General features: G+C 46.4%; 1 protein-coding gene across 2 annotated transcripts in view; it reads left to right on the top strand.

Moving 5' to 3' along the window:
• pamr1b (peptidase domain containing associated with muscle regeneration 1b) overlaps positions 1-17911 on the top strand; it is a 37817-nt gene extending 19906 nt beyond the window's left edge. For both annotated transcript variants that reach the window (XM_079603994.1, XM_079603995.1), the window contains exons 5-14: positions 6716-6933; positions 8365-8472; positions 8665-8835; positions 9013-9201; positions 9574-10392; positions 11112-11297; positions 13471-13537; positions 13727-13959; positions 15533-15876; positions 16098-17911. In XM_079603994.1, coding sequence (XP_079460120.1) covers positions 6716-6933; positions 8365-8472; positions 8665-8835; positions 9013-9201; positions 9574-10392; positions 11112-11297; positions 13471-13537; positions 13727-13959; positions 15533-15876; positions 16098-16652 — 2890 coding nt within the window. In that variant the 3' untranslated portion in view covers positions 16653-17911. The remainder of the gene's footprint in view (positions 1-6715; positions 6934-8364; positions 8473-8664; positions 8836-9012; positions 9202-9573; positions 10393-11111; positions 11298-13470; positions 13538-13726; positions 13960-15532; positions 15877-16097) is intronic.
• The last annotated feature ends 9710 nt before the right edge of the window (positions 17912-27621 follow it).

Raw genomic sequence — 27621 nt, 5'->3', positions numbered from 1 at the left:
CTCCTAGCACCCTTAAGGAATCTGATGATCAGGTTGTGCTTCCCCAAAGATTTACCCTCTACTGCATCGTGATCTGCGGCTATTGCAGCAACATACACTTTGAGGGTGGAGGGAGACAGCCTTCGCTCCAACCCATCTTGCAGGAAGGAAAGCACGACTCCGATCGGGCAAGTTCGGGGGTCCTCCTGACGGGAGGAACACCAAGCGACGAACAGGTTCCACTTCAACGCATAGAGGCGCCTCGTAGAGGGGGCTCTAGCGGAAGTGATGGTGTCTACCACTGCCTGTGGCAGACCACCTAAAACCTCCGCGTCCCGTCCAGGGACCAGACATGGAGTTTCCAGAGGTCTGGACGCGGGTGCCATAGAGTGCCCCGTCTCTGAGAGAGGAGGTCCTTCCTCAGAGGAATCGGCTAAGGGGGGGCTGTCGCGAGGAGCATGAGTTCCGTGAACCAAGTCCTGGTGGGCCAATACGGCACCACTAGAAGGACCTGCTCCTCGTCCTCCCTGACCTTGCACAGAGTCTGTGGAAGGCGGCTCACTGGGGGAAACGCATACTTGCGCCGGTCCCGGGGCCAGCTGAGAGCCAGGGCGTCCGTGCCGAGGGTCCCCTCGGTCAGGGAGTAAAACCACTGGCAATGGGTCGTGTCTGGAGAGGCAAACAGGTCTACCTGTGCGGCTCCGAAGACACTCCAAATCAGCTGGACCGCCTGGGGATGGAGTCGCCATTCTCCTGGCAGGGGAGGCTGCCGTGAAAGCTCGTCTGGCACACGGTTGAGCGCCCCTGGAACATGAACGGCACGAAGCGACCTCAGATGCTTCTGACTCCATAGGAGGAGGTGGGAGGCGAGTCGCAACATACGACGGGAGCGTAGACCACCGGGATGGTTGATGTACGCAACGGTCGCAGTGCTGTCCGTACGGACCAGTACGTGCTTGTGTCTGAGAAACCCCTTGAGGCGACACAAGGCTAGGCGTACTGCTTGCAACTCTAGGCAGTTGATGTGCCAATGCTGCTGGGGTCCCGTCCACAGACACGAGACTGCATGCCCTTGTACGTGGCGCCCCACCCCATGGCAGAAGCATCTGTGAAAACCACAGCATGCCTGGACACCTGGACTAAGGGCAATCCGGCCCTTAAGAAACGCAGGATCTAACCATGGGGAGAAGGTTTGGCGGCAGTGCGGGGTCACTTTGACCCGGAACGTGCCGCTCTGCCACGCCCACCTCGGGACTCGATCGTGACGTCAGCGCTGAAGCGGTCTCATATGTAACAGGCCGAGCGGCGTTACTGCGGCTGCGGCTGCCATATGCCCCAGGAGCCTCTGAAATTCTCGAAAGGACCTGAGGCAGGTGAGCACTGACTGGACGCGTTCCTCCGTGAGGCGCGCAGTCCAAGTGACCGAGTCCAGCTCCATACCAAGACAAGAGATCCTCTGCACGGGGCAGAGTTTGCTCTTGTCCCAGTTGACCTGAAGCCCCAACCGGCTGAGGTGCCGAAACACCATGTCCCTGTGATCGCATTGCGAACGCCTAGTTCTCTCATGGGAACAATGGCCACCACCGCGACTTTCGTGAAGACGCGGGGCGACAGGGCCAGCCCGAAGGGTAGGACCTTGTACTGACACGCTCGGCCCTCGAAGGCAAACCGTAGAACCGGTCTGTGTCGAGGAAGAATCGAGACATGAAAGTACGCATCCTTCAGGTCGATCGCTGCAAACCAATCCTGGGGACGGATGCATTCGAAAATGCGCTTCTGCGTGAGTATTTTGAACGGGAGTTTGTGCAGGGCCCGATTCAAAACTCGCAGGTCCAGGATTGGCCGTAACCCACCGCTTTTCTTGGGTACAATGAAGTAGGGGCTGCAAACCCAGACCTCATCTCGGCAGGAGGGACCGGCTCGACCTCGTCCTTCGCCAGCAGGACGTCGATCTCTTTCCGCAAGACAGGGGTATCCACTGACTGCACACGGGTGAGTGGATGCCGCTGAACTTGGGAGGCCGGCGTGCAAACTGAATTGCATAGCCGAACCGGATGGTGCGGATGAGCCATTGGGACGGACTCAGAAGTGCTAGCCAGGCTTCTAGAGACCGCCCCAATGTGCCCAACCGAACCACCGGCGTACCCGCGGAGGGGCAGCGAGGTGGAAGACAGGGAGCCGGCTCTGGTGGCGTTGTAGCGACCAAGAGCGGGGTCTGGGCGTCGAACTCGACACCAACCCGCTTCCACCGGGGGGCAGACGGCAGAGAAGGCCCGTGGGCGTTCTGCTGCGGGCTGCCCGGTGGCGAAGGGAGGGGGAGAGACGAGGAACGAGGCCCTGACTCCTCGTGTCCTGGTCTCTACGCCTCCGGGCCCAGCTGCAGACCGGAGCGACGCAGCCGAGGAGAGGGGAGCGGGAGTGTCGCCGTTCAGGGCGGCGCACACTGCCATTCTGACCCTCTCGGACGGAGGAGACAGGTCTTATTTTACTGCCAGTCCCGACCGTGAGGGGAAACGAGGAGCGAGGCCCGTGGGCCTCGAGTCCTGGTTTCCGCCTCGTCGCCCAGCGAGAGACGAGAGTGACAAGGCCGTAGCTCTCACTGTCATCTAAGCGCTGGGGCCCGTGAGTGACTCAGAGGAAGTGAACTGCTCAAAATTTGGGTACCGCTGACTGGATGACCAGCGGCGGAACAGAAACGAAATTCTCCACCCAGCCCTCCCCCTGGGGAAGGAGTGGTGATAACACACACTCCCGAAGAGCAGATATCACATACTCTGGGTCGCTCCTCTCAGGGTCGTTTCCCATCCTCTTGCTGAGGGGAAACAAACCCCGAGCGGGCTGGTTTAAAGGCGCTTCTGGACCACCAGTGTGGACAACGTCTGCCCGAGGGCCAGCACTGTGACTAATCACGGTCAGTCACAAGCGCAGCTCCACCCCGAGTCAGAACTACCCACGTGCACTGAATGTGCAGGGGTAGTGAGAGAGGAAAAACTTCTGCAGATTTAGGCATGTTTGGCTTGCCATATTGGCACCAAAATGCTTCCATACTGCCAAAAATTTTCACACTCACCCAGACACTTTAGAATAGCCCAGGAAAGTGTAGCTGTCAAGTCTGAATCTTCAGCATGAGAACATACTATTATAGTAGGAACGCAGCATCATTTTCAGAGTATAACAGCCCTCTCTCCGATGTAGCGATCGACATCTGTCCTCCCCTGGAGCCCCGAATGAAATGCTTGGTCCCCCATGAGAAGGACCAGAATCCCATCCGAAAGCCTCGACGGCACACGGCACGCTGAGCGGCTCAAGCCTTTACGTGAAAGGGGAGACGAACAACGTGCCGACGTGGTCATGCACTCATGAGAGAACATGAACCACCCACGAACGCAGTCTCAACACACTGATTAGGCATGTGAAACAGTGATCGTGGCCGTCACCAGGCATGCAAGACAGTGAACGTGGCCATCACTTCGATGACACACGGCATGTTTGCGATGCGCTAGAGGAGTCGGAAGCTCGTGAGGGTCTGACGAGACATACCGCACTGTAACCCCCTGTAATCACCAAATGCTCATTAGCCAAAGTAGTCCTCTCCTTTTTAGAAAAGGAACTAGATTGGGGAACAAGCAAAAGGGACTCAACCTCGTAGAGGTACACGAGTCTCGACCGCGCATCTAGAGCGCCGAATGACTCGTTGAGCGTAAGATACAATCTTAAAGCTCATTCACTCAGAGAGGACACAACCGGTCGGCTCCGAAGCTAAAAGCACTATGCATGCGTTGCTTCCGCCTTTTATGCCCGCGCTGGTAGGCGGGCTGCGGAATGCATTCCTGCATGCCAATTTTCATTGGCTCGTTTTAATTCTCTCGTAGGCATTTGGTCTCCCTAGCGTGATCCCAATTCGTCAGGGAACTCCCCGACAACACGTCGGAGTTCCCAGGACGAAAGGGAACTAAATAAAACCCTGAGGAAGACACGGAAGAGTCGACGACCAGGGAGCAGATGAAGGTGGGAGGAGTCAGAATGGGGGTGGGAGGAGTCAGAGCCGAGGTAGGAGGAGCAGGAGGATGACTCCCAGCAATGACATGAAAGCCAGAGCGACGATGGACAAAGGTGGTGCCAGAGGGACGATGGACAAAGGTGGAGCCAGAGGGACGATGGACAAAGGTGGAGCCAGAGGGACGATGGACAAAGGTTGAACCAGAGGGACGATGGACAAAGGTGGAGCCAGAGGGACGATGGACAAAGGTGGAGCCAGAGGGACGATGGACAAAGGTGGAGCCAGAGGGACGATGGACAAAGGTGGAGCCAGAGGGATGATGGACAAAGGTGGAGCTAGAGGGACGATGGACAAAGGTGGAGCTAGAGGGACGATGGACAAAGGTGGAGCCAGAGGGACGATGGACAAAGGTGGAGCCAGAGGGACGATGGACAAAGGTGGAGCCAGAGGGACGATGGACAAAGGTGGAGCCAGAGGGACGATGGACAAAGGTGGAGCCAGAGGGACGATGGACAAAGGTGGAGCCAGAGGGACGATGGACAAAGGTGGAGCCAGAGGGACGATGGACAAAGGTGGAGCCAGAGGGACGATGGACAAAGGTGGAGCCAGAGGGACGATGGACAAAGGTGGAGCCAGAGGGACAATGGACAAAGGTTGAGCCAGAGGGACGATGGACAAAGGTGGACCCAGAGGGACGATGGACAAAGGTGGAGCCAGAGGGACGATGGACAAAGGTTGAGCCAGAGGGACGATGGACAAAGGTGGAGCCAGAGGGACGATGGACAAAGGTGGAGCTAGAGGGACGATGGACAAAGGTGGAGCTAGAGGGACGATGGACAAAGGTGGAGCCAGAGGGACGATGAACAAAGGTGGAGCCAGAGCGATGAATGACAAAGGTGGAGCCAGAGGGACTGCAGTCCATGGTGGATCGAAGGGCCGAGGAGGAGTCTGGGGATTGGAGAGTTGAGGTGCAGCTGTGGGATACACTAGCCAAGGCGGAGCTGATGACTGTAAAGCCACTGGCGGATCCGTGCAGTAGAGTGAACATTACATTTCTGTTCATCAGATGTCTGTTAAATGTATTCAGTTTATGTCTTAGTTGTTAAAGTATTTTCATGTTCATACAAATATTTGCCGATGCTAAGAGTTACGCTGAAGAAAAAAAACATTTGAAAATGACAAGATGATTTTTGATGAGTTTATGGACATGACTTTGTTTTCTTCACATAACTTTCTTTGTTTTCCTACATAACTTCTAAAACATTCTAAAACAACATTCGGATGCAATAAATACATGAAGGAAATTCTAAGATGGCATTCTATGCGTTTGTCGTGTGTACTAAAGTATGTCAAAGTCATCATTAGAGCGCCACCCTCAGGATGAATAACGCAAGGGCATTCAAATTCTGCCAAAAGTGTGTCTGATGTGTTCAGAGATTAGAATATAAGGCTTACTAAATGTTTATTATAAACTAGCGCTAAGACCCAGAATCTGCCCGTGCCTATTGATTCCAGACCCGCAACCGCAAATGTTCATATTATTCCACTTGTTAAATCATATATTAGTGGTTCATCTACAGGATTTTGGACTCTGCCTCCCCAGACAGAACCATCTTGTGCCTGGATTGTCCCAAAAGTCCTCTGCTGGTGTTGTCTAGATATCCTCAATCTTGATCTCCAACACAGTTCTTATGGAGTTGTAGTAAGTGCAACAATCAGATTAATCTGACACATTCAAGAAGTCTGGCAGGAGTTAATTTCTCGCCTCCAAGGGGAAAAGTCATGTCAGTGTTCCAGTGTTGGAGAGCCAGGAAAACATTACCTCTCCATTCTAGAGGAAAACAAGACAGCTTTTGTCTCAAAACCTGAATTTGGATTAATGACAGACAATAACTATTTAAACAAAAATACTTTATATGTATAAAACTGTATAAAGCTAGAAAAAGATCATGTCGCATAAGTATTTATTGATTACTGATAACACCCAGGAGCATCCGCATCCATCATTTGTTTGAGGAAACGCTCATTCCCACTAAGGGAGCTAGGGATATATATGTTTTTGCACCTGATTTACTGATGGAAACTTTTGCAAGCCTTCCCACAAAATCTGTGTTACTGAACTTGCAGGTCATTCTGAAAGCTTGTAGTAGAGAATGCAGCAGACTTCTCCAGTCTGCAATACGTTACTATCATGGGCGTCAGAAGCAAAAAGAAGTGTGTGGGTCCTCCCTAAATGCCATTTCATGTATTCTTGTGCCTTTTAATTAAGCAAGTACACTAAACTCGGCTTCACGTCGGGCGGTTCTTTGCCTCCTCGTCGTGCATTAGATGCACAGCTATCCATGGATTATCCCGCTGAGACCATGGTCATTTGCCAACATTGACAACTTAAAGCTGTTATTGAAGTTTGCAACGCAATACTGACTGGAAGGGTACAACAACGGGCGGTTATTTTCGTAAGTTGCGGCTCGTTGAGAAATATAATGTAGCAATTCAGCGGAGTTTAATTTATTAGGGCATTCCTCAAGTGGAATGGATTTGACTGACGGCGCTGATGGTAAAAGTGAGTGGGTCCAATATCATTGGTCTTAAAAAGTGTGTGGGTCTTGTCTCACCCATATACAATGGTTCCGACGGCCATGTTTACTATACCTGTACATCGTCACACAATCACTGCATGTCCAGGCATCTGAACCATGTCCTAATCACCTGAACATGTTATTCTCTGTATCTCAGGTTCATGATGCTCAGCCTGGAGTTCGAGCACAGCTGTCAGTATGACTATGTGGAAGTGAGGGATGGAGACAGCTTGAACTCGCCTGTGATTGGCCGTTATTGTGGAAATGAACGACCTCCTCCAATCAAAAGCACTGGCAGTTCCCTGCACATTCTTTTCATCTCAGATGGTTACAAGAACTTTGATGGTTTTTTTGCCACCTACCAGGAGAGCTCAGGTAAGACAGATTAAAGACAATATTATCAGTACATGTACATTCAGTCATTTAGCAGATGATTTTATCTAAAGTGATTTACAATTGAGGAATACGATACGCGATTCATCTGAAAGAGGAAATAAACACAAGAAATACTATTCTGAACGATGCGTTACGTTACTTCTTACGTGGCTGAGGCTCTCTTTCGGGCCTTACAGTGGTTGTTTTTGACTGAGAAGTTATTGTACTAGTGTTTAACGCAGTAATGCATTCAACAACAGCCTATATAACCTACACCTTCATTGTCTTTTAAAAACACATAGAATAATAATATAGTATAATATTATATACTGAGAACTTCCTGACCCCAGAGGGAGCTATGCATGCCATATAAAAGATATATTAACATTACAGATTATTGAAAATTGAAAGTAATGTGTTTGTTACTTTAGTCATTTTTGTGTGGGTATTGCCTACATAAAGTAAATTTACTGTCCACTGTGAGTGTAATATAGTCTAGATGTATATATGCCATTATGAAATGTTATATTAGGACAAAAGACATCAGGATGTCAATACTGTAGGTTGAAGGGTGCCATAGAAGGTCATCTTCACCCTGAAGTATGTCCAGTGCCATACAGACAGGCTTCAGAACCTTGCAGTATTTCAAGGTTCCAGTTTCCAACACTTTCCAGTTTCACTTCTGTACATTGCTTTGCAATCTGCCTTCGCCGTCACAAATTTAACACATTCGTGCATATAAGGTTAGGGGTGTAAGATGCACATCGGTGATGTGGAGGGAGAATACCTTTCGCTGGTCTCATTGTCATCCTGTAAAACTTTGTGCAAGTCCGTAAAGATGACCTTGACTTCATTATTCTCTGCTTTTTGGAGATGCAGAGTAGCAGGATCGATCCAGTGTACAGTAATTCCCAGATACCTTATTCTGAGCAGTCCATAGATCTGCAGTGGTGGAAACATACCGTAAAACTTCACATAATAGCCGAGTCCCAAATAGATGACTGACGCCTGACGCCCTATTTTGTCAGGAATGTTTGGGTTGAATGAAGAGCGAGGACTCAAGGATGCGGAGTAATGGGCTTTATTAAATAGCAAGATAAACAAAATGAACATAAACCTCCCCATAGGGGAATAAAACGTGGGAGCTGGACTAGACACGACTAAAACAAGAAAGCACGCAGCCGGTTGTAAACAGGGAAGAGTGGTGCATGTTGGGACCCTCAAAGTTTGGACAACTACATTTCATCTGTGCAACTGAATAGCAGTTTCCTTGCTAATGATCATTGCAATTGTGTCTTTCAAGAAAACTTATTTAGATATCCTGTACAAATGAATGTATATACTGTTGTGTATGTTTAGGTGTGTCTACAGTATACAATGTATTAATGATGGAACAGAATGACTGACATGAAGCTGTATCTATTTGTGTAGAATGCTCTTCCTCTCCGTGTATGCATGATGGCACCTGCATCTTACACTCCTCTCACTCCTTCCACTGCGCCTGTCTGGCTGGATATACTGGGAAGAGATGTGAACATGGTGAGAACAGTCTTTTCAAAAGAGAAATGTAACATTTAAGAGGATGCTTATCCATATGTAACAGGGTTTAGGTATAGGCTCGGAGTGCAGCTGATTTGTTGTTGTTTTGTTTTGTTTTTCATCCCATGTATTTTATACGGTGGCACTTTTTATAGCATTACATGTAACGTTTGTATGTGCATGATCTCTCAGTGCTTGAATGCAGAAGGCCTTTGATTCCAGCCCACGGGACTGCGGTGCATCTGGATGTAAGGGTCGGAGGACATGTTCTGTTCCGGTGTGACCCTGGATACACATTAAATGGTTTCCAGATGTCCGCCTGTCTGCTGGATGGGTCATGGAGTACACCAACTCCACAGTGTGGTGAGCAACTGAAAACCCATTATAAGGTATAGATCGGGCTGCAAGGCAATAATAATAATGATGATAATTCAATTCAGATAGTTTCTCTAAAAAAGTGTCATCATATGCAGCCTATAATCAATATGTTTAAAACATTTGTTTGCTAATAGTTGAAGCATGACTGTATCTTTTCACCAGTGCCTTACCACAACTGCGGGATTCCTCCAAAGCCAGAGCATGGTGATCACTTCCTTGTTTATGGACCAAATGATGTACTTATTGCTATACAGTATTTTTGCTATAAGCAATACAAACTAAACGGAGCCCCTCAGAGAACATGCCTGGGCAACAACACTTGGAGTGGGACGGCACCAACCTGTGTCAAAGGTACCTGGACTCAGAATTTAGCTAGAAACATACTGAAAGCAAGATAACATGACGTGTTTATTCCATTTTATCTGCATGCTCTGAGACTCACGTCATTTATTATATATGAAAAAACACTTACAGTGGCTTCTACTGCAGCAAATTAAACATTTCTTAGTGATATTTGGCGACAGTTTATCAGGAAGTGGCGATTTTCTTCCTTTCATCTCGCTGGATGGAAATAAATATGCAAATTTGGATGGAAAAATATGTAGCTAGTGTATTTTACATAAAATCATAATTGCTATTTATCATTGGCGTGTATGTTAGGTTTGGTTGCTATTTTATTTATTTATTTTCATCTGCACTTTTTGTTGGTTCTTCTACTTACAGAGCTGGACATCATTTCTGGAGCGGATCATGAACAAAGCAAAGGCAAACACAAACATACTGGACAAGATGAAGTGGGCCATTCTAAGAACAAAACTTCAGAAGAAGAAGAAAATGAGTCAAAACCAGACAAAGATAGACCAAAAAAACCTACCGCTGGAAAGGATGACGGGGGACTAGATTTAGAGCTGGGAAAAGATATCGGCAAAGATATTGGGAGTAATTTTGTACAAGAAAAGCCTAAAGTTGAAAATAAGGATACTGACAGCAGCATTAACACAATTGGAAAGAAAGAAACTGGAGGGGATAAGGATAATCTTAAACTCCTTGACAAAGATGGACATCTAGATATTAGAGTAAAAGATGGAAGTCCAACAAAAGATTTGGGCATGGATTTCATAGATATTGTGTTGATAGACAATAATCAGACAGCAAAGGACAAAACCAAAGATGGCGGCATGGACAAGGGACAAATAACCGATGGACCCAAATACACCATATTAAGCCTGACCGAGGATGAGAAAGAAAACATTCTTTATGAAATAGATATCATACACAGAGGGAATAACACTGAATTTTTAAATAAGAATGACATAGAAGAAAATTTGGGGAAACTTCCTCAAAAAGAAACAGAAGACCTCCCAACAGCTACTGGCATTAACAGCACAGCAATAATACCAACCGTGAGCACTACAACCGAAAGAGTGACAGCGAGGGTTAAACCTGCGGAAAAGGTCAAAGTGGATACAGAAAATGAAAAGACAGAGCAAGGTTTACAACAAGAAACAAATAGAGAATCTCAACCAAACCTAAAGAATGAAGGTGAATATCCACAAGCATCTTATTGAAACTCTATGAACATCTCTACAATGATACACATTAGACCGTTTCCTTGGGTTAGAATGAAAACAAACACTATTTATACAGAGAAATGTATGCAACTAATAATATTTTAAAGTGAAGTGCAGGTTGGACATGTTTGAGAATCTAGCTGCATTCTCCTCGAGTGTTGTTCAGAACTACACTCTTCCTTTAGAGTCTTCCGCTTGCCGAAGGATAGTCTATAATGGCGCTGTCCTAAATTTGACAGTTGGTGTGGACTTGGATGCCCTGTTTTATGATTCAGAACTCTTTTGGCTACTATCCACCTTTTTAAGAAGCTGTACTGATGCAGACTTCACAACTACCCAACATTATATGGCGTATTATGTCACCAAAGTATAATCTTCAGAGGATGACCGCTGTGGGTAGCATTGAAGACAGGGCTAATGTGACATCTGATACAGAGATTTAAATTAAGCACCTAGATGCAGCAGTCAACTTTAAAGGTACAAAAGATGATCAGGGAAATGCTAACTTTAGCCTGCTAGCATTGATCCCACCCTCCCTTCAAATTGCCGTCCAAAGCCACGCGTCCTCCAAAACACGTGAATGTGCACAGACCAGAAGCGAGACGACCACAGACAACGTTATTGCAATCACCCAAACACAGAAAACAATTGAAACCATTGCAATGTTTACATTGAAGTTTTCTTTCTCAGAGGGTGAAGGGAGACCGTGTCCTCGACTGGCACCATTGTATCATGGTTACTATGAGTCAGTACCTGGCCTCGTTCCTGAAACAGTGGAGTTCTTCTGTAACCAGTCGTATGCTCTGAGTGGAAGCTATCGCAGGACGTGTCAGACGAACGGCACCTGGTCTGGCACCCAGCCCGTCTGCATTAGAGGTCAGTGCAATCCTGGAATTTCTCTCTTTCAGATATATAAAAGAGGGAAATTCACTAAGAATGAATTAGAATAATTGAGAATAGCTTCATTTAAAAACACATATTGTAAGGAGCCATTATGTTGTTTAATATTGAATGGTTGTTGTGATTCCATTGTTTGACACTGTGGGTCTACTTAGTATATACTGTAAATGAATAAATGCTAAATGAATGCTAAATGAAGTCACAATAGCCTTGTTGAAACCCCACCAGTGGATGGACATCCTCAAAACATTCCTGACACACGAGCTGGTGTTGGGATGTGCCCATTGAAACACTCTAGGCCTAAGGACACGGCACTGGGCTTTCTGTATGCACCAATAAAAACTGGTGGCTTGGGAATTCCAAATTTGGGAAAATTCGATTTGCCAAACTCCTCTCGAGTAATAAATCCATCAAAAGAGCCCTGACTGAACAACCATCTTTTAAGACAATTCTGCACAAGATTGGTTGGTAAAGAAACTGCAGAGGAAGCAAAGACAGAGTGGACGAAACAGCTGCAAGTCTCAGTGGAAGGGAAAAACTGTGAATGAAGATGTGGATAGAACAAGTTATCACTGGCTCGAAAAACTTAGCAACGTCTTCTACCGTCTTCCTTTACAGAGCATTTAAATTTGCAGGGGTGTCCTGAATATAAAAGCAAGGGCGGCCAGAGGGAGGAATAAGACGTTGAAAGATACAAGATGTCGAGGGGCCTGTCACACAAAGCAGACATTAAATCACATTCTCCAGGTGTGTGAAGTAACCCACGATGCAAGATGGAAGAAAATGCTGAGAAAAAGTGCAGTCCAGATGTGGGTAGAACCTATAATAACTACAAAAACGATTATGACATGACATAATGGCTGTAAGATTACCACCCTTGATGTATCCATAGTAGCGGGTTGTCGGATGGAAAAGAGTTATAAGTTGAGGATTGGAAAATACGGCAATGTCGCTGCAATTAAGTCATGGACTGGAACCACTGCCCCGATCAAACACCACCCAGTGATCATATCAAGTAGGAGTCCTTCAGGGAGGGGCCATACATCAGACTCCTACTTGATATGATCAGAGGTACAGAGGTCAGACAGATCTCACTTGGAAATGCTGTGATCTATATACATGAGGAACTTGAATCATACGGAAAGTACCTTGCCATTCTAGATGAGTGCAATAGCAGCGACGACCTCGCCACAGCTCAAGTGGAATTCCATTTCCACCACTAATGATGATGACTTGATAACTTGATGTCAATTGCCAGAGAGTAAGAGAAGTCATGTGTATAATGTGTATGGTGTATTTTTGATCGTGTCAGGACACGGAATTGTGGGATTACTGTGTGTTTGTGTATCGGAACTGTGAGTTTAAAATGACATCTTCGAGCTTTGTTTTAAATAAATTTGATAAACTCAGTACTGGACTGGAAGTGTGTCTTGTTCAATCTCACACATCAGAAACAACCCTACAACACCTCTAATGCCTGCTGTAGACGGTGCGATTTCGGCAATTCTACAAGATCATTACAAATATCACAGCAAGACATGGATCTAATAAACTTACGTATGACGTATGTAGACTGTACGATGATGACACATATTGAGTCGTAGGCTACGACGCACGTTATTATAAAAGAATAAATGCATGCGCTAGTGGTAAAGAAATAGAACAAGATGAATCTCACTCAGGCAATTGTGCTTTTTACGTGCGCTGAAAAAAAGAGAAAGCAAAAAATGAGAATATGGACGCGCGCGTGGCTAGGAAAAAGAGGCAAACTTACCTCAAGCTCCATTTACAAAATTGGCATGCTAAGTAGTTTTTAGCACCGTATCGCATTGATTAATACGCCATTTCATTTTACATTTGTATTGGCTGGTCAGGGTGGAGGGTGATGCCTCTTGTTGGCCTCACTATGACCTCAGTTTCCCCAGACAGTGTCCAGTCCAGATACTGACCAGGCTCAACCATGCTTCGATGGGAAACACGGCGAGAGTTAGAGCGATAGCTGCTGGCATTACTGCATTAACTATACACATGAGAAACCCAAGATATTTAGAATATTAAAACTCAAAGTATTTTCATAAATACTCAACACTGTTCTGACATCAGTATTTCTGAAAATTAAGCTGTGTTTTGTTTGTATTCTTATTTACAGCCTGCCGAGAGCCCAAAGTATCTGTGCTGGTCAAACAGAGAGTTCTTCCTCCCCACATCCCTTCCAGGTACTACTTCACTCCTGACGGTAAAACCTGTTACACCCACACATCTGCACATTTAGTTTTACTGGTTTTCCATTTAATATTGTGATATAATTATCCCATTCCTTCCAAACCAAAATGTTCAAGTAACACAGTTTATGTAATATGTGAACTGTATACTGTATTTCATTTATTCTGTATGTTTTTCTTCAGGAAAACCCCTGTGCATAAGTTTTATTCTTCTTCTGGGGCAACCAATTTCTTAAGGGAAGTGTGGCCCACCCAGACCCCTTTCAGCCTCCCCCCGCTCCCACAGGGCTTTCACCATCTCTACACACACATCGAGTACGAGTGTATGTCTCCGTACTACCAGCACTCTGGAAGTGCACGCAGAACCTGCCTGAAGATGGGAAAGTGGAGTGGACGTCATGTCTCTTGTTCACCAGGTGAGGGCGCACATGACCCGAAACAAACAGCCCTGCAGGAGGTGTAGCGGGCTTTGTTAAAGGGATAACTCGTTCAAACAAATCTTTCTGCATTCAATCCCCCTCACGTCCTTCCAATCCTGTATGACCTAGAGCAGCATAAAAGTAGTCCAGATATAACTTGTGCATGATATTCCAAGTCTTGCTTCATGATTGCACATATTCAAAGTCTTGATGCACAAGGTCTTCTACACCAGATTTACATGCATCAAAGGTCAAAAAACACTTTCATGCTCTCACATTATATCTTACTACCCATCCTTTGTCTTTACTCAAAATGGTAAGAACGATCAGAATGATCAGTAGAAGTACTGCAGTAAGAAAGTGATAACGTGAGTGAGTCAGGTAGCCAGGAGACCTACACAATATAAAACACAAAACTACATATTTTTAATACCCGGTAGAAAATATATACATCAATAATTAGTCATACTTACAGGTTGTGGTTATGAGGTGCAAGCTGGTCCAAATGAACTGAGTACTGACCCGTCTTTCAAGAGCAAGCGTTTTGCAAATCCCTCTTGAGAAGCAGTCGTCAGTAAAAGGACGTTTGAGGACAGGACAACGTACACCATAGACGAGCATTATGCAAATATATATTCTAGTGACTGATTCGAAATACAAACTACTTGTTAAGGCGGTTTAGAATTGATTCTTTCTTTTGGGAGACAATAACTTTACTTTTTCAGCTATATTACACACGGCACGAAAGGGAATATTCGACAAACCATAATAGTGGCACTTTCAATAGGTGTTTTCAGGGGGGTGTAACAAAATGAGGGATAGCGAGTTTACAGTGGGATAGCGAGTTCAATTTGCTGTCTTGTTGTAAATCTCAACAAAGTCACACGGATTTAAATGGATGATCCAGTTCTTTTGTAATCTGCTTATATTTTAAGGTGAGCCTCTGGAAATAGACCTAGATGCTCTTGTCAAGTGCAAAAGTTACAGAATGAAAGTATCACATCCACATCTTGGATTTTTTTGCTCTCTATAGATATAATTATTTGTATACTGTACAAACTTACAATCTAAACCTAAATCAACCCTTAAAAAAACACAATTTAGTAGGGTTTATAAGCTGTTTTCCACGTGGGGACCAACATTTTATCCCCACAACATTGAACACTTCTAGTATTACTATCCTTGTGGGAACATTTGGTCCACAATGTAGGGAATGTATGGACCAAACATACTCACACTCACACTCACACTCTCTCTCTCTCTCTCTCTCTCTCTCTCTCTCTCTCTCTCTCTCTCTCTCTCTCTCTCTCTCTCTCTCTCTCTCTCTCTCTCTCTCTCTCTCTCTCTCTCTCTCTCTCTCACACACACACAAACACAAAATACACACACCTATCAGAGTGTCAACACAGGAAAATGCATGAGGTAGTGAGGAAGTAATAAAAGACTAAATTGAGTTATCCATAACCTTCCGAATCCTCAAAGTTCTCTTTTATTGTTAAATTCCATAATCTGTCAAGTATTCCTTGCTTTTGTTTCTTCTCTTAGTTTCTTTTCTCTCTCTCTATGCCAGTGTGTGGGAAGCTGACAAACTTTGACCCTCAGAACCCAGCAGAAACGAAATGGCCCTGGCTGGCTGCCATCTACCGTTTGCCTGTTGCAAGCAAACTAGGGAAGCTAAGTGTGACGAGGACAATGGGAAAACACACCGAACCGATGGAAGAAGAGAGTGACATGGATGGTTGGCAGCTTGTTTGCAGCGGAGCCCTGGTGAACCAGCGCAGTGTGGTTGTAGCTGCCCACTGTGTCACAGAGCTGGGGAAATTATATCCACTGGACACGGCCAAACTCAGAGTAGTGCTCGGCAAACAGTATCGCAGCGATCTGAGAGTGACCAAGGGACTGCAGCGATTACGGGTCCGTTTGTAAGAACACCAACAGCTAGAAGTTTGGACACACCTACTCATTGTTTATTATTACTACATTACATATTTTATAAAAAAAAATATAATTAAAGTATAATAGTCACAATGAAATATCCAAAACACTGCGGGGGTCTCCAGGATACCCTGGCCTAGAATAAGCTGCCAAATATGTTTGTATATTCTGTTATTCACGTCTCATCTCTGATTGGCCAGGTTTCCTCCATCACTCTCCATCCAAACTATGATCCCCTGGTGCTGGACTCAGATGTGGCCGTACTGAAGCTCTTGGACAAGGCTCGTATTGGAGAACATGTGAAACCGATCTGCCTTCCAGACGCTCAGGACACAGTAGAAGACTCCAGACAGGGCATGGTGACGGGCTGGTCCCTCTTACCTGACCCAGAGGCTGGAAGTGTCGAGAAAGCACGCGTGGGCCGTGTGATTCTGGGGGATATTGTTCACTGTGAGCAGCAATATGCCAATTATGGTGTTCCTATTAGTGTGTCTGAAAACATGCTGTGTGGCCGACAGGGAGCGGGCGCTGGTCAGTCCAACATTTGCCCTGCCGACACTGGAGGGGTTCTCATCTTCCCAGCGGACTCTTCGGTCTCCAGTCGCACACCTCCACATGGACAGGGTTCACAAGAGTGGAAACTTTTAGGGTTGGTCAGTTTCGGATATGATTCTTCAAACTGCAACCCAGAGCTTTACACCGTGTACACTAATGTTGCTAATTTTGTCAACTTTATAGAGGGAAATATGACATAGGCTGCCATACAACATTACATCTCATTCATATTATGTCATGCATTTCCTTCTATCCCTTATAATACTGCATTATGGGGTGATGTATACACTGGACGATGCAGTGCACAGATGTATAGGACATGGACTTCTACTTTACACATTAACATTGTACCAGCACTTCCCACAGACCGAATGTGCTGGCCTTCTCAGGTGATGTAAAATGAGTCACATCTAGTGATAGTTGGTTTCCCTATAAATCTTTAAATTGTACATAAATTGTAATATTGTATTTACCATTGTAAGCATTATTGAAAGGTGTACATATTTACATATAATAACATATATTGTCACTGGGCAGACCATAACTCATAGTAATATGGACTGCAGTGATATTTTCCCTGAGGAGGCAAGTGAAAAATAAAAGGGAAAATAATTAACAGAACAAAATGAAAAATATAAAATATTACAACATAACTCATTTTTCTAAAATGACAGTCCATCAGCTACACCGGTGAATATGATTTTAGAGCTCAGAAGTCGTTAAAGTGTGATTTGACTATGAGGAAAAATGGCAAGAGAAGTCACTGGAGAGGAAGCAATGTATTGTGCTATTATTGGCCTCTTGTCCAAATCAAAATTAACTGGAAACACAAAATGTGTGAACACGTTTTAGCAACCATTCATCTCGGTTTAATGAATTGATGTACTTCATTGCCTTCATTGCACTCTCATATAATATTTTACTGAGGTCCATGATGGAGGGCTTGAGACTCGAGGCGATTTCTAAATTCCTACATGGACTATCTAATCAAATTGGGACTTTTTTTGTGTGCCAATTTTTCTTTTCAAAGCTAAAGAAATATTTAGGAGCTTCAGCCATCTGTTCAGTACATAAATGTAATGCATATTTGAAGTGAATAAAAGCTGAGGTAGTGTTACGGTGATGGAGATGGAATCACAATCCCTTGTGATGTGATGAGATGTGATGCTACTCCTGAACATTTAAAAGAAAATAGATATACAAATATTGTTACTGTATTACTATAGTTATTACTTTTCAAGAAATGTAAAACTTTATAATACTAAGCAATATAGAATTGGTTGCTTGCTGGTAGTGTAAGGTAAACGTTGCTTCATTTACCCAGAAACTGTGTAAGTAACAACAGCATGTTCATTATAGAAAGGTTACGGTCAAATTAAACACCGATCTCTGCATATGCATTAGAGCAGATCCATGCAAATGTCAACCTTAGCATGAAAAAATAAAGTTTTTACCAAACAAAACCCTTGTTTCTCCCGCTCTATGACGTTTTTGGTGTTAACCACTTACATTTTTTAAGCCTATCTTTCACTTTATCAGTGACTCCTTCCCAATTTTTCTGTATGTCCATTTCATCTCTCAAATACACTCTTGAGTACTTAAACCTCCCTTTTTTCCGGACTAAACCATCAGGAAGGCTCAGTTTCCTTTTTTAACCAGTTTTCAAGTAAAAGTGATTCACTGTTGTTCAAACTAAACTTACTGCTGTAAAGTACAGGTGCTGGTCATATAATTAGAATATCATGAAAAAGCAATGTCACTAGTGTCTAGTTTCCCAAACCCTTTAGGCATTGATTTTCACTGGCGGCGCATCATGAACGTATGATCACAAGCTTGGATGCCAAATGGCCTGGCAATTGTAATTCTCATAGTATGTTCCCCGCCAGTCACCGTGATTTTGCCAAGTATGGTAAGAAATGTTCCTGGATCAACATATTTTGTTGATCCTGGAACAATGTTCCTGTCCAAAAATGTAATCCTATCCCATAACGTATCCCTGAAATCTGAGGGAATTGATAGGTGAATAACACTGATGTGGAAGCACCTAACCCTGGTTGTAAGCCTAAACTTGACATAAACGGTGAACTTGTTCCTCAAATCTGATTTCTTAATTAAAATGTTGTTAACAAAGATGTTGATCCATTCAGGAACATGTTGTACTTGATGAAATCATGCTTGTATTATGTGTATTATGATGTATCATAATTGTATTATGATGGATGACAGCATTACATATTGAATGTGCTTAAAGCAGAAGTTAAAGCTAGAGATGTGGACACTACGTGCGTGGTTGGCCTATAATAATCCAAGTATTATTACATTATCCGAAACTTGGCTTACCAGCAACATCTCTGACACCGATATTAGTACAGACAACTATAAACTGTTTCGATTGGGCAGAGGCTCAAGGGGAGGCGGAGTAGCCACTTATGTTTTAGAAAACTTAAATTCTCAACGTATGGTTCCTAATGAGATTCCTGTATATTTTGAAGGACTGTTCATCAAAATCACTCTTCATGAAAAAAAGCAGCTAATTATTGGAAATATTTATAGACCGCCTAACTTTCCCAAATTGGAATCAATTAAAAATATTATTTATATTGTATCTTCCCTAGTTCCCTATCAGTCGGTCACTACTACGTAGGTCGTGACCGACCAATAGGAATCTCGCTAGAGAGCCGATCTACTTCGAGTGAAACTAAACGAGCCAATACACATTGGCGTGCAATCATTTGCATCAGCTGCGCAGCCTCGCAGCGCGGGTATATAACGAGCAGCTGGTGATTGCACTGTAGCTTTTTGCTTCGGAGCCAACCGATGCTGTTTAATCTATCTAATATTGAGTGATCAAACAACGAGCAAGCTCTTCAGGAAGATCTCTCGTGTCTGGTGCGGGCGATACAGCGCGGCAGCGGGGTCGACTTTATTTTCTCTTTTATTTTTGTGTTACTAAGCAAAAAAAAAAAAAAAGCTGTTTTCACAGCTGGTAACGGTGCGCCAAGAGCGTTAAATAGCCGTTCTTACGGCTGGTAAGACCGCCGTGAAGAGAGACAGCGCACGACAGGTTGCACATTCCTGTCTGTGTCCGCTGCGACCGTTCCCCTGCGTGCTTCAGTACCAAGAAGAGCATTCACCTGAAAGAGCTTACATGGGTGTGAGTTGCGTCTTTCTAAAGATGACATTCCACCCGTGTGTTTCTGGTTGCGGTCGTTTCCTGTCCTCACTGACGGCCACGATCACTCTCTCGCATGCCTGGGAAACATGTGAGACTGTGTTCGTGGGTGGTTCATGTTTTCACGGGAACATGACCACGTCGGCACGCCGGTTGACTCTGCTTTCTCCGGAAAGCTTGAGTCCCCACTGTTGTTGGCCAGCCGCTGCTTGTGTGTGAAAGCACAGCTGCAGGTCTGCTCGACACTCTGGGACACCAGCGTGTCGTGTGCCGTCGAGCTGCCGGGCTGCAGCGCGGGTTGTCACGGCAACCCAGCGCTCGCTCGGCGCTCTAGGTGCGCGGTCCCCATGTCTATTCTCCGTTGTAGCGCCCTCCCTGGTGGCCACCAGGAGAGGTCTACTTCAGTAGAATAGCTTGGGTGATCCTGAGAGCTGAGGGCTTCTCCTTCGGGGAACCAACCCCCTAGGGCCCCTCCCTCTCTAGCGCATCACAAGCTGTGCAGCTTCTGGATGAGATTGCTGGTCCTTCAAAAAAAGGAGGAACCTAGCGTTTCATTCAAGGCTCCAGCTGAGGGCAGATGTCGATTGCTACATCGGAGAGAGGGGCTGTTTCGTTCTGGAAATGAGGATGATGTTAAGTTCCCACTGTAATAGTGTGTGTGCTTATGCTGAATCAGATTCAGAGCGGACAGCCATGCTTTCCCGGGTCTTTCTCGGACGTGCATTGAAAACTTAGCAGTATGGAGCTATATTGGTGCCAAAAATATGGAACGCCAAAAGTGCCAAATTCTGCATAAAGTTTTCACCTCTCTCACTACCCTCGATGGTGGGGTGGTTGTGCCTCTGGCAGGCCACCTCTACCCTGCATGCGAGGCCAAGGCACTCTTATTGCACGAGGGTAGTTCTGAGCCGGGGTTGAGCTGCGCTTGTCGACTGACCGTGTTCAAGTCACAGTGCTGGCCCTCGATCAGACGATGTCCACCTTGGTGGTCCAGAAACCCCCCTGGCTGTCCTTGTAGAGGTGTGAGAGCTCGTCAAAGTACGCTTTCTCGATGCTCCATCTCATAAGGTGGCCTTTTCAGCGACACTGTTGAGAACTGGCCCAGCAGTTCTCCACAGTCAGCAGCAGACTGAAGCGGTTCCCCTGACGTACCACCAGAGTACCTCGTGGGCTGCCCCTCAGTCTACTCGTCGCCAAGGGTGTCATCCCCTGCAAAAAAGAGAAAACTCCGGCACAGCCTGCTCTACTGTGTCCGCTGCAGGAGGATGACACCACCCGTCTCAACCACTGTTTAAGTGGTCGGTGAAACAATCACTGGAGACGGGTGACGCGGAGATGGATGGACCTGCTCTCTCCCAGTAGAGGGCTGGGAAACTAATCTTTTGAGTCAAAATTCTGTTCCACCACTGGAGTCACAGTGGTTCCCAAATTCTCAAAAAAAAAAAAAAAAAAAGAGCAGATCCTCTATCTCTGGGTCTGAAGAGGGTCTGGAGAGTAGTGGGAGGAGAAAATCCTCACCACCCTCATCCACCTCTTCTGTCGCCAGCGGGCAGCGCAGTGTGTGGTTCTAGAACGCAACCAAGCCGCCTCCTGCACCTCCTGCCTCGTGGAACCAGGTAAGTGCTGCACAGCACACTTAGACCACGCTACGGACCGCCTCCCCAAGAGAGCCTCCCGGGCCGCGTCCCTGTGTTCCACCTCGCTGCCCCACTCCGGGTACGCCTACGGTCCCTTTGGTCCCGCTTGTACGGTGTCTGCGAGCCTGGTTAGCGCTCCCCAGTCCGTCTCGCTGGCTCATTCGGACCATCAGGCTCGGCTATGCGATTCAGTTCGCCCGGCATCCCCCCAAGTTTCGGGCCATCCACTCCACTACAGTGAGAGCAGCCGATGCCCATGTCTTGCGTGCGGAGATCGCAGTCCTACTGGCGAAGGACGCGATAGAGCCGGTCCCTCCAGCCGATATGAGGTCAGGACACTACAGTTCCTACTTCATTGTACCCAAGAAAGGTGGTGGGTTACGACCGATCTTGGATCTGCGAGTTTTGAATCGGAGCCTCCACAAGCTACCGTTCAAAATGCTCACGCAGAGACGCATTTTCAGATGCATCCGTCCCCAAGATTGGTTTGCAGCGATCGACCTGAAGGACGCGTACTTTCATGTCTCGATTCTTCCTCGACACAGGCCGTTTCTGCGCTTTGCGTTCGAGGGTCGAGCATATCAGTATAAGGTCCTGCCCTTCGGGCTGTCCCTGTCTCCCCGTGTCTTCACGAAAGTCACGGAGGGGGCCCTTGTTCCCATGAGAGAACAGGGCGTTCGCCTCCTCAACTATCTCGACGACTGGCTCATACTAGCACACTCTCGAGATCAGTTATGCGAACACAGGGACCTCGTGCTCAGGCACCTCAGCCAGTTGGGCCTTCAGGTCAACTGGGAAAAGAGCAAACTCGCCCCTGTGCAGAGGATCTCTTTTCTCGGTATGGAGTTGGATTCGGTCGCACAGACAGCGCGCCTCACAGAGCAGCGTGCCCAGTCGGTGCTGAACTGCTTGAACATGTTCAAAGGCAGGACGGCGGTCCCACTGAAACTTTTTCAGAGGCTCCTGGGGCATATGGCAGTGGCAGCAGCGGTAACCCCGCTCGGGCTGCTACATATGAGACCGCTTCAGCACTGGCTTCACGGCCGAGTCCCGAGATGGGCGTGGCATCACGGCACTCACCGGGTGGCAATCACACCGGCGTGCCGCCAGACCTTCAGCCCGTGGTCAGATCCCTCGTTCCTACGGGCAGGAGTGCCCTTGGAACAGGTGTCCAGGCATGCTCTGGTATTCACAGATGCCTCTGCCACCGGCTGGGGCGCCACGTACAACGGGCATGCAGTGTCAGGGGTGTGGACGGCTCCCCAACTGCATTGGCATATCAACTGCCTCGAGTTGCTAGCATTACATCTCGCTCTGAGCCGCCTAAAGAGGCCGCTACAGGACAGAGACGTGCTGGTCCGTACGGACAACACAGCGACCGTTGTGTACATCAACCGACAAGGTGGTCTACGCTCCCGTCGCATGTTGCAACTTGCCCGCCATCTCCTCCTCTGGAGTCAGAAGCATCTGAGGTCGCTTCGAGCCATGTATGTCCCCGGTGTGCTCAACCGCGTGGCCGACGAGCTATCACGAGCTGTGCTCCCGGGAGAATGGCGACTCCACCCCCAGGCGGTTCAGCTGATTTGGAGAGAGTTCGGGGAGGCTCAGGTAGACCTGTTTGCCTCCTCAGAAACCACCCACTGCCAGCTGTTTTACTCCCTGACCGAGGGAACACTCGGCACGGATACACTGGCACACAGCTGGCCCCGGGGCCTCCGCAAATATGCGTTCCCCCAGTGAGCCTACTTGCACAGACCTTGTGCAAAGTCAGGGAGGACGAGGAGCAGGTCCCTTCTGGTGGCTCCCTAATGGCCCACCCGGACTTGGTTCCCAGAACTCATGCTCCTCGTGACAGTCCCTCCCTGGCCCATTCCTCTGAGGAAGGATCTTCTGACTCAGAGACGGGGCACCCTGTGGCACCCGCGTCCAGACCTCTGGAAACTCCATGTCTGGTCCCTGGACGGGATGCGGAGGTTCTAGGTGACTTACCCCCAGAGGTACTTAACACCATCACTTCTGCAAGGGCACCGTCCACGAGACGTGTGTACGCCTTGAAGTGGAACCTGTTCGTCGAGTGGTGCTCTTCTCGCCGAGAAGACCCCCGAAGATGTTCGATAGGGTCCGTGCTTCCTTCTTGCAGCAAGGGTTGGAGCGAAGGCTGTCTCCCTCCACCCTCAAAGTACATGCTGCCGCTATTTCAGCTTATCACGACCACAAAGATGGCAAAACAGTTGGGGAGCACGACCTGGTCGTCAGGTTCCTTAGGGGGGCGAGACGATTAAATCCTCTTCGACCCCCCTCCATACCCTCTTGGGACCTTTCCCTGGTGCTTCGAGCACTTCAGGATGCTCCCTTTGAGCCATTGCAATCAGCAGACTTAAAGCTTCTCTCCATGAAGACTTTGCTGCTGGTTGCACTGGCCTCTGTCAAGAGGGTAGGGGACCTGCAGGCATTTTCGGTCGACGAATCGTGCCTAGAGTTCGGGCCGGGTGACAACCATGTTGTACTGAGACCCCGGCCTGGCTATGTGCCCAAGGTTCCTACCACTCCCTTCAGGGACCAGGTAGTGAACCTGCAAGCGCTGCCCCTGGAGGAGGCAGACCCAGCCCTGGCTTTGCTCTGTCCCGTTCGCGCTCTGCGTATGTACGTGGACAGAACTCAAAGCGTCAGGACCTCAGACCAGCTCTTTGTCTGTTACGGAGGCCAGCAGAAGGGAAGGCTGTCTCCAAGCAGAGGATGGCCCACTGGATAGTGGATGCCATCGCCTTGGCTTACCAAGCTCAAGGCGTGCCCTGCCCGCTTAGGTTGCATGCACACTCCACGAGAGGCGTTGCATCCTCCTGGGCGCTGGCACGTGGCTCCTCGCTAACAGATATCTGTAGAGCTGCGGGCTGGGCGACACCTAACACGTTCGCTAGATACTATAGCCTACGTGTAGAGCCGGTCTCCTCCTGTGTTCTCACCCTAGACGGGTAGAAGCACTGAGAGGCCCGGCTCTGTCGGCTTGCTGCACCCTACTGTGCACCCTTATTCTCCAGTGTGAAAAACCTGTGAGTCCTCCAAACACCCTCGGGCCGGACATGGCGGAGCGTCCGGTGCCAGGCCTGTATCCGCTGAATCCTTGAGAACCGGATATAGGCTGGGTCCCATATGTGTGACCCTACGGGGATCCCATATGTGTATATTCTCCACGGCTGCTCCTAAACGGAAGCCCGTGTCTTTCCCTTGGGCTAAGTCACCCATTACTCATATGCTGTACAACCCTCGGGTTAGTCCATATGTTATCTCCACTTAACTCCTTGAGAATGTGGCTTCCGCAGCGTTCCCCTCCTTCAGTTCGGGCACGCTTTCCCAGTGTTATCCAATAATCTCACTGTATGGGTTATCACGGAACAACAGTGACAGGTTCACTCTGTGTAAGCCGCCTCCTATCGTCCTTCCAGGCAAGAAGGTGTAGAGGCTTGCACAGGGCGCTGGATGGGGTGCAGAAGCTGTGGCGCTTTGGTAGGGATTCCTATTGGTCGGTCACGACCTACGTAGTAGTGACCGACTGATAGGGAACGTCTCGGTTACGTATGTAACCCTCGTTCCCTGAAGGAGGGAACGGAGACGTAGGTCCCGTCGCCACATCTACTGCCGCCCGCCAGGGCGGCCAGCTTATCGGCTTGGCTCCTCAGCAAAAAACTACAGTGCAATCACCAGCTGCTCGTTATATACCCGCGCTGCGAGGCTGCGCAGCTGATGCAAATGATTGCACGCCAATGTGTATTGGCTCGTTTAGTTTCACTCGAAGTAGATCGGCTCTCTAGCGAGATTCCTATTGGTCGGTCACGACCTACGTCTCCGTTCCCTCCTTCAGGGAACGAGGGTTACATACGTAACCGAGACGTTTCTAATAAGGAAATGATACTTATGGGTGACTATAATATTAATTGGCTTCATTCATCAACACTAACTGAAAGAAATATGATTAATAGCTTAAACTTGACTCAACTTATAACTGAGCCTACAAGACTTACTCTTAAGTTTATCAAGATAAGGCAAACTAAATGCTTTAATAGTGACCAATTTATGAATGATTTGCAACAAATTAACTGGTACAGGCTCAATCTAATTCCACTTATTGATGATGCATATAATTTTCTATATACTGAGCTTCTGAATGTTAAAAAACAAGCATGCTCCTTGGACCATTGTTAAAGTTAAAGATAGTCATTTACCGTGGGTTAATGGAGACCTTATTAATCTCTTTAAACAGAGGGATAGGGCTTGGTACAAGTTTCGACGTACAAAATGCATTGCTGACTGGGAAGAATACAAACGATTAAGGAACATTTGCACTATGCAAACGAGAAACTCCAAATCAAATTAAAGCTGCAAGCAGCGATTGCGGGCCCATTTAGGCACCGGGTGGCGGTGCCACCGGCTTGGGCCCTCCATCGCTGCTTGCAGCTTTAATTATATATATATATGCTTGGAAACATCACAGTGGAGCGGTGCTTACTGTGAACGGTACGAACTGTACAACTGACTATTTAAAGAGAGCAGTGTAATTTTTTTATGTTAGGTTGACTATTTTATTATTACATTTTATTAAGGCTATAATGAACATGCTGCGATGTCAAGATTGGAATGCTGTGTGTGTGTGTGTGTGTGTGTGGCTCGATCGAATGGAGACATAAAAACATACTCCGTCATTTTGTTCACACAGGACATCATTCAAAGTGTTTCTCTATTAGTGTTGGGCGATATGCTCCATTTTCATATCGTCCTATCGTCAGCCTGTGAGATCGGCGATACACGATATTATCGTAAGGGGGCGGGGCTTACTTATTTGATTATTAACTTGCTTTTTTACTTATTAATTTGCTTGTTTTATTACTTCGTTTCATATATGAGAATCTTTTTCTATTTTGCTGGTAAAGGTGGAGTGTTTATTAATAGGCTAAATCAGGTTATTTCCCGGTATAGTGCGATAAAAAAAAGATCAAATCATTTTTGTATCTGACTCAGAGTATTTCAAAATGTCAGCGAGAAATTTACGGACACACATCCTCTCATGCCGTTACAGACGCAGCATTCTGATAGGCTATTTCTGCATGAGATTAGAACACGTTTTAATAATTTCTTGGATCAGGAAAGATCGGAGTTTGGGATTATGTCCTCCTACCAGTGCTCTCTCTCTCTGGATGCACTTCACATATGCGCTCTTCAATAAGCGCAACGAACGCGGGTTAATGTGTTTTAAATGCCGGGAGAAATCAGAGTTAAGGGCAAACAGAGTTGATCGGTTTATACTAAAACTTCTGACTTGACTCCGATAAAGGAAAACAGTTAATGCGTTTATATGAGCACATGGATCGTCAGTTTATTCAGCATAATCAGGTTAAGTATGTGCTTGTAAACGCCACATTCTCCTCTCAGAGACGACGATGGATATAACGGTATAGCAACTATCTTAATTTACTGCCTTAATATTTCTCTTGTGGACCTACATTAATGACAGTGAAAAAATTTGAAGAATATTTATTGTTAAACAAGTGTTTAAAGAGTTGTGCTGTGTTCGTGATCTAAAGACAGGTTATTAGGCCGCCGGCTATTTTAGTGATATTATTAGCCTATTATTATTAATATTTTGTAATTGTATTGTTTTTAGTGTTATTAATGTCATTAAATGTTTTGTTAACTAACAAATGTGTAACCATAATGTGCTATGGAAACAATAGGCCTAGGCTACTGACGAACAACAATGCCGTTTTCATCTTGGATCTGTATAAGAATGATGCGTCCGTTAAAACAAGCACTTGTGACAATTTGTGAATGGATCACATTGCAATTCAATTTTAATGTGGATGTAGTTTTTTGTGTCTGTTTTAAAAAAAAAAAATCTTGGAGTCATCATACGCGCGTGATGGTGATGTCGCAAGTGTTAGGCTATGAGGTGATGTCGTTAAATTTAGGCAAGGCAAATTAATTGTAGTTCCTAATATTAATTTAATAACAATACTATTTTTATTCTAATAATAATAATAAAAATAATTTAATACATTAATAAGAAAACGAGCCCATTATCGTATTGATATCGTCAAAGGCATCTGCCATCGGCGATATCACTGACTATCGTCGATACACGATACTATCGTCTATCGGCACAACCCTATTCTCTATATTTGTGTACACTCGCAATAAAGCACAACATTGTGCTTTTGTTAAACTATAAACTCTTGTCAAACTGTAACCTACAACTGTCACCCAACCAAAATATCACACACACACACACACACACACACACACACACACACACACACACACACACACACACACACACACACACACACACACACAGACAGATCCCTCCCT

This window comes from Phoxinus phoxinus (assembly GCF_949152265.1).
Source record: "Phoxinus phoxinus genome assembly, chromosome: 25".
Taxonomy (NCBI): domain Eukaryota; kingdom Metazoa; phylum Chordata; class Actinopteri; order Cypriniformes; family Leuciscidae; genus Phoxinus; species Phoxinus phoxinus.
The sequence above is the reverse complement of the archived record's forward strand: the minus strand, read 5'-3'. Positions and strand labels throughout refer to the sequence as shown.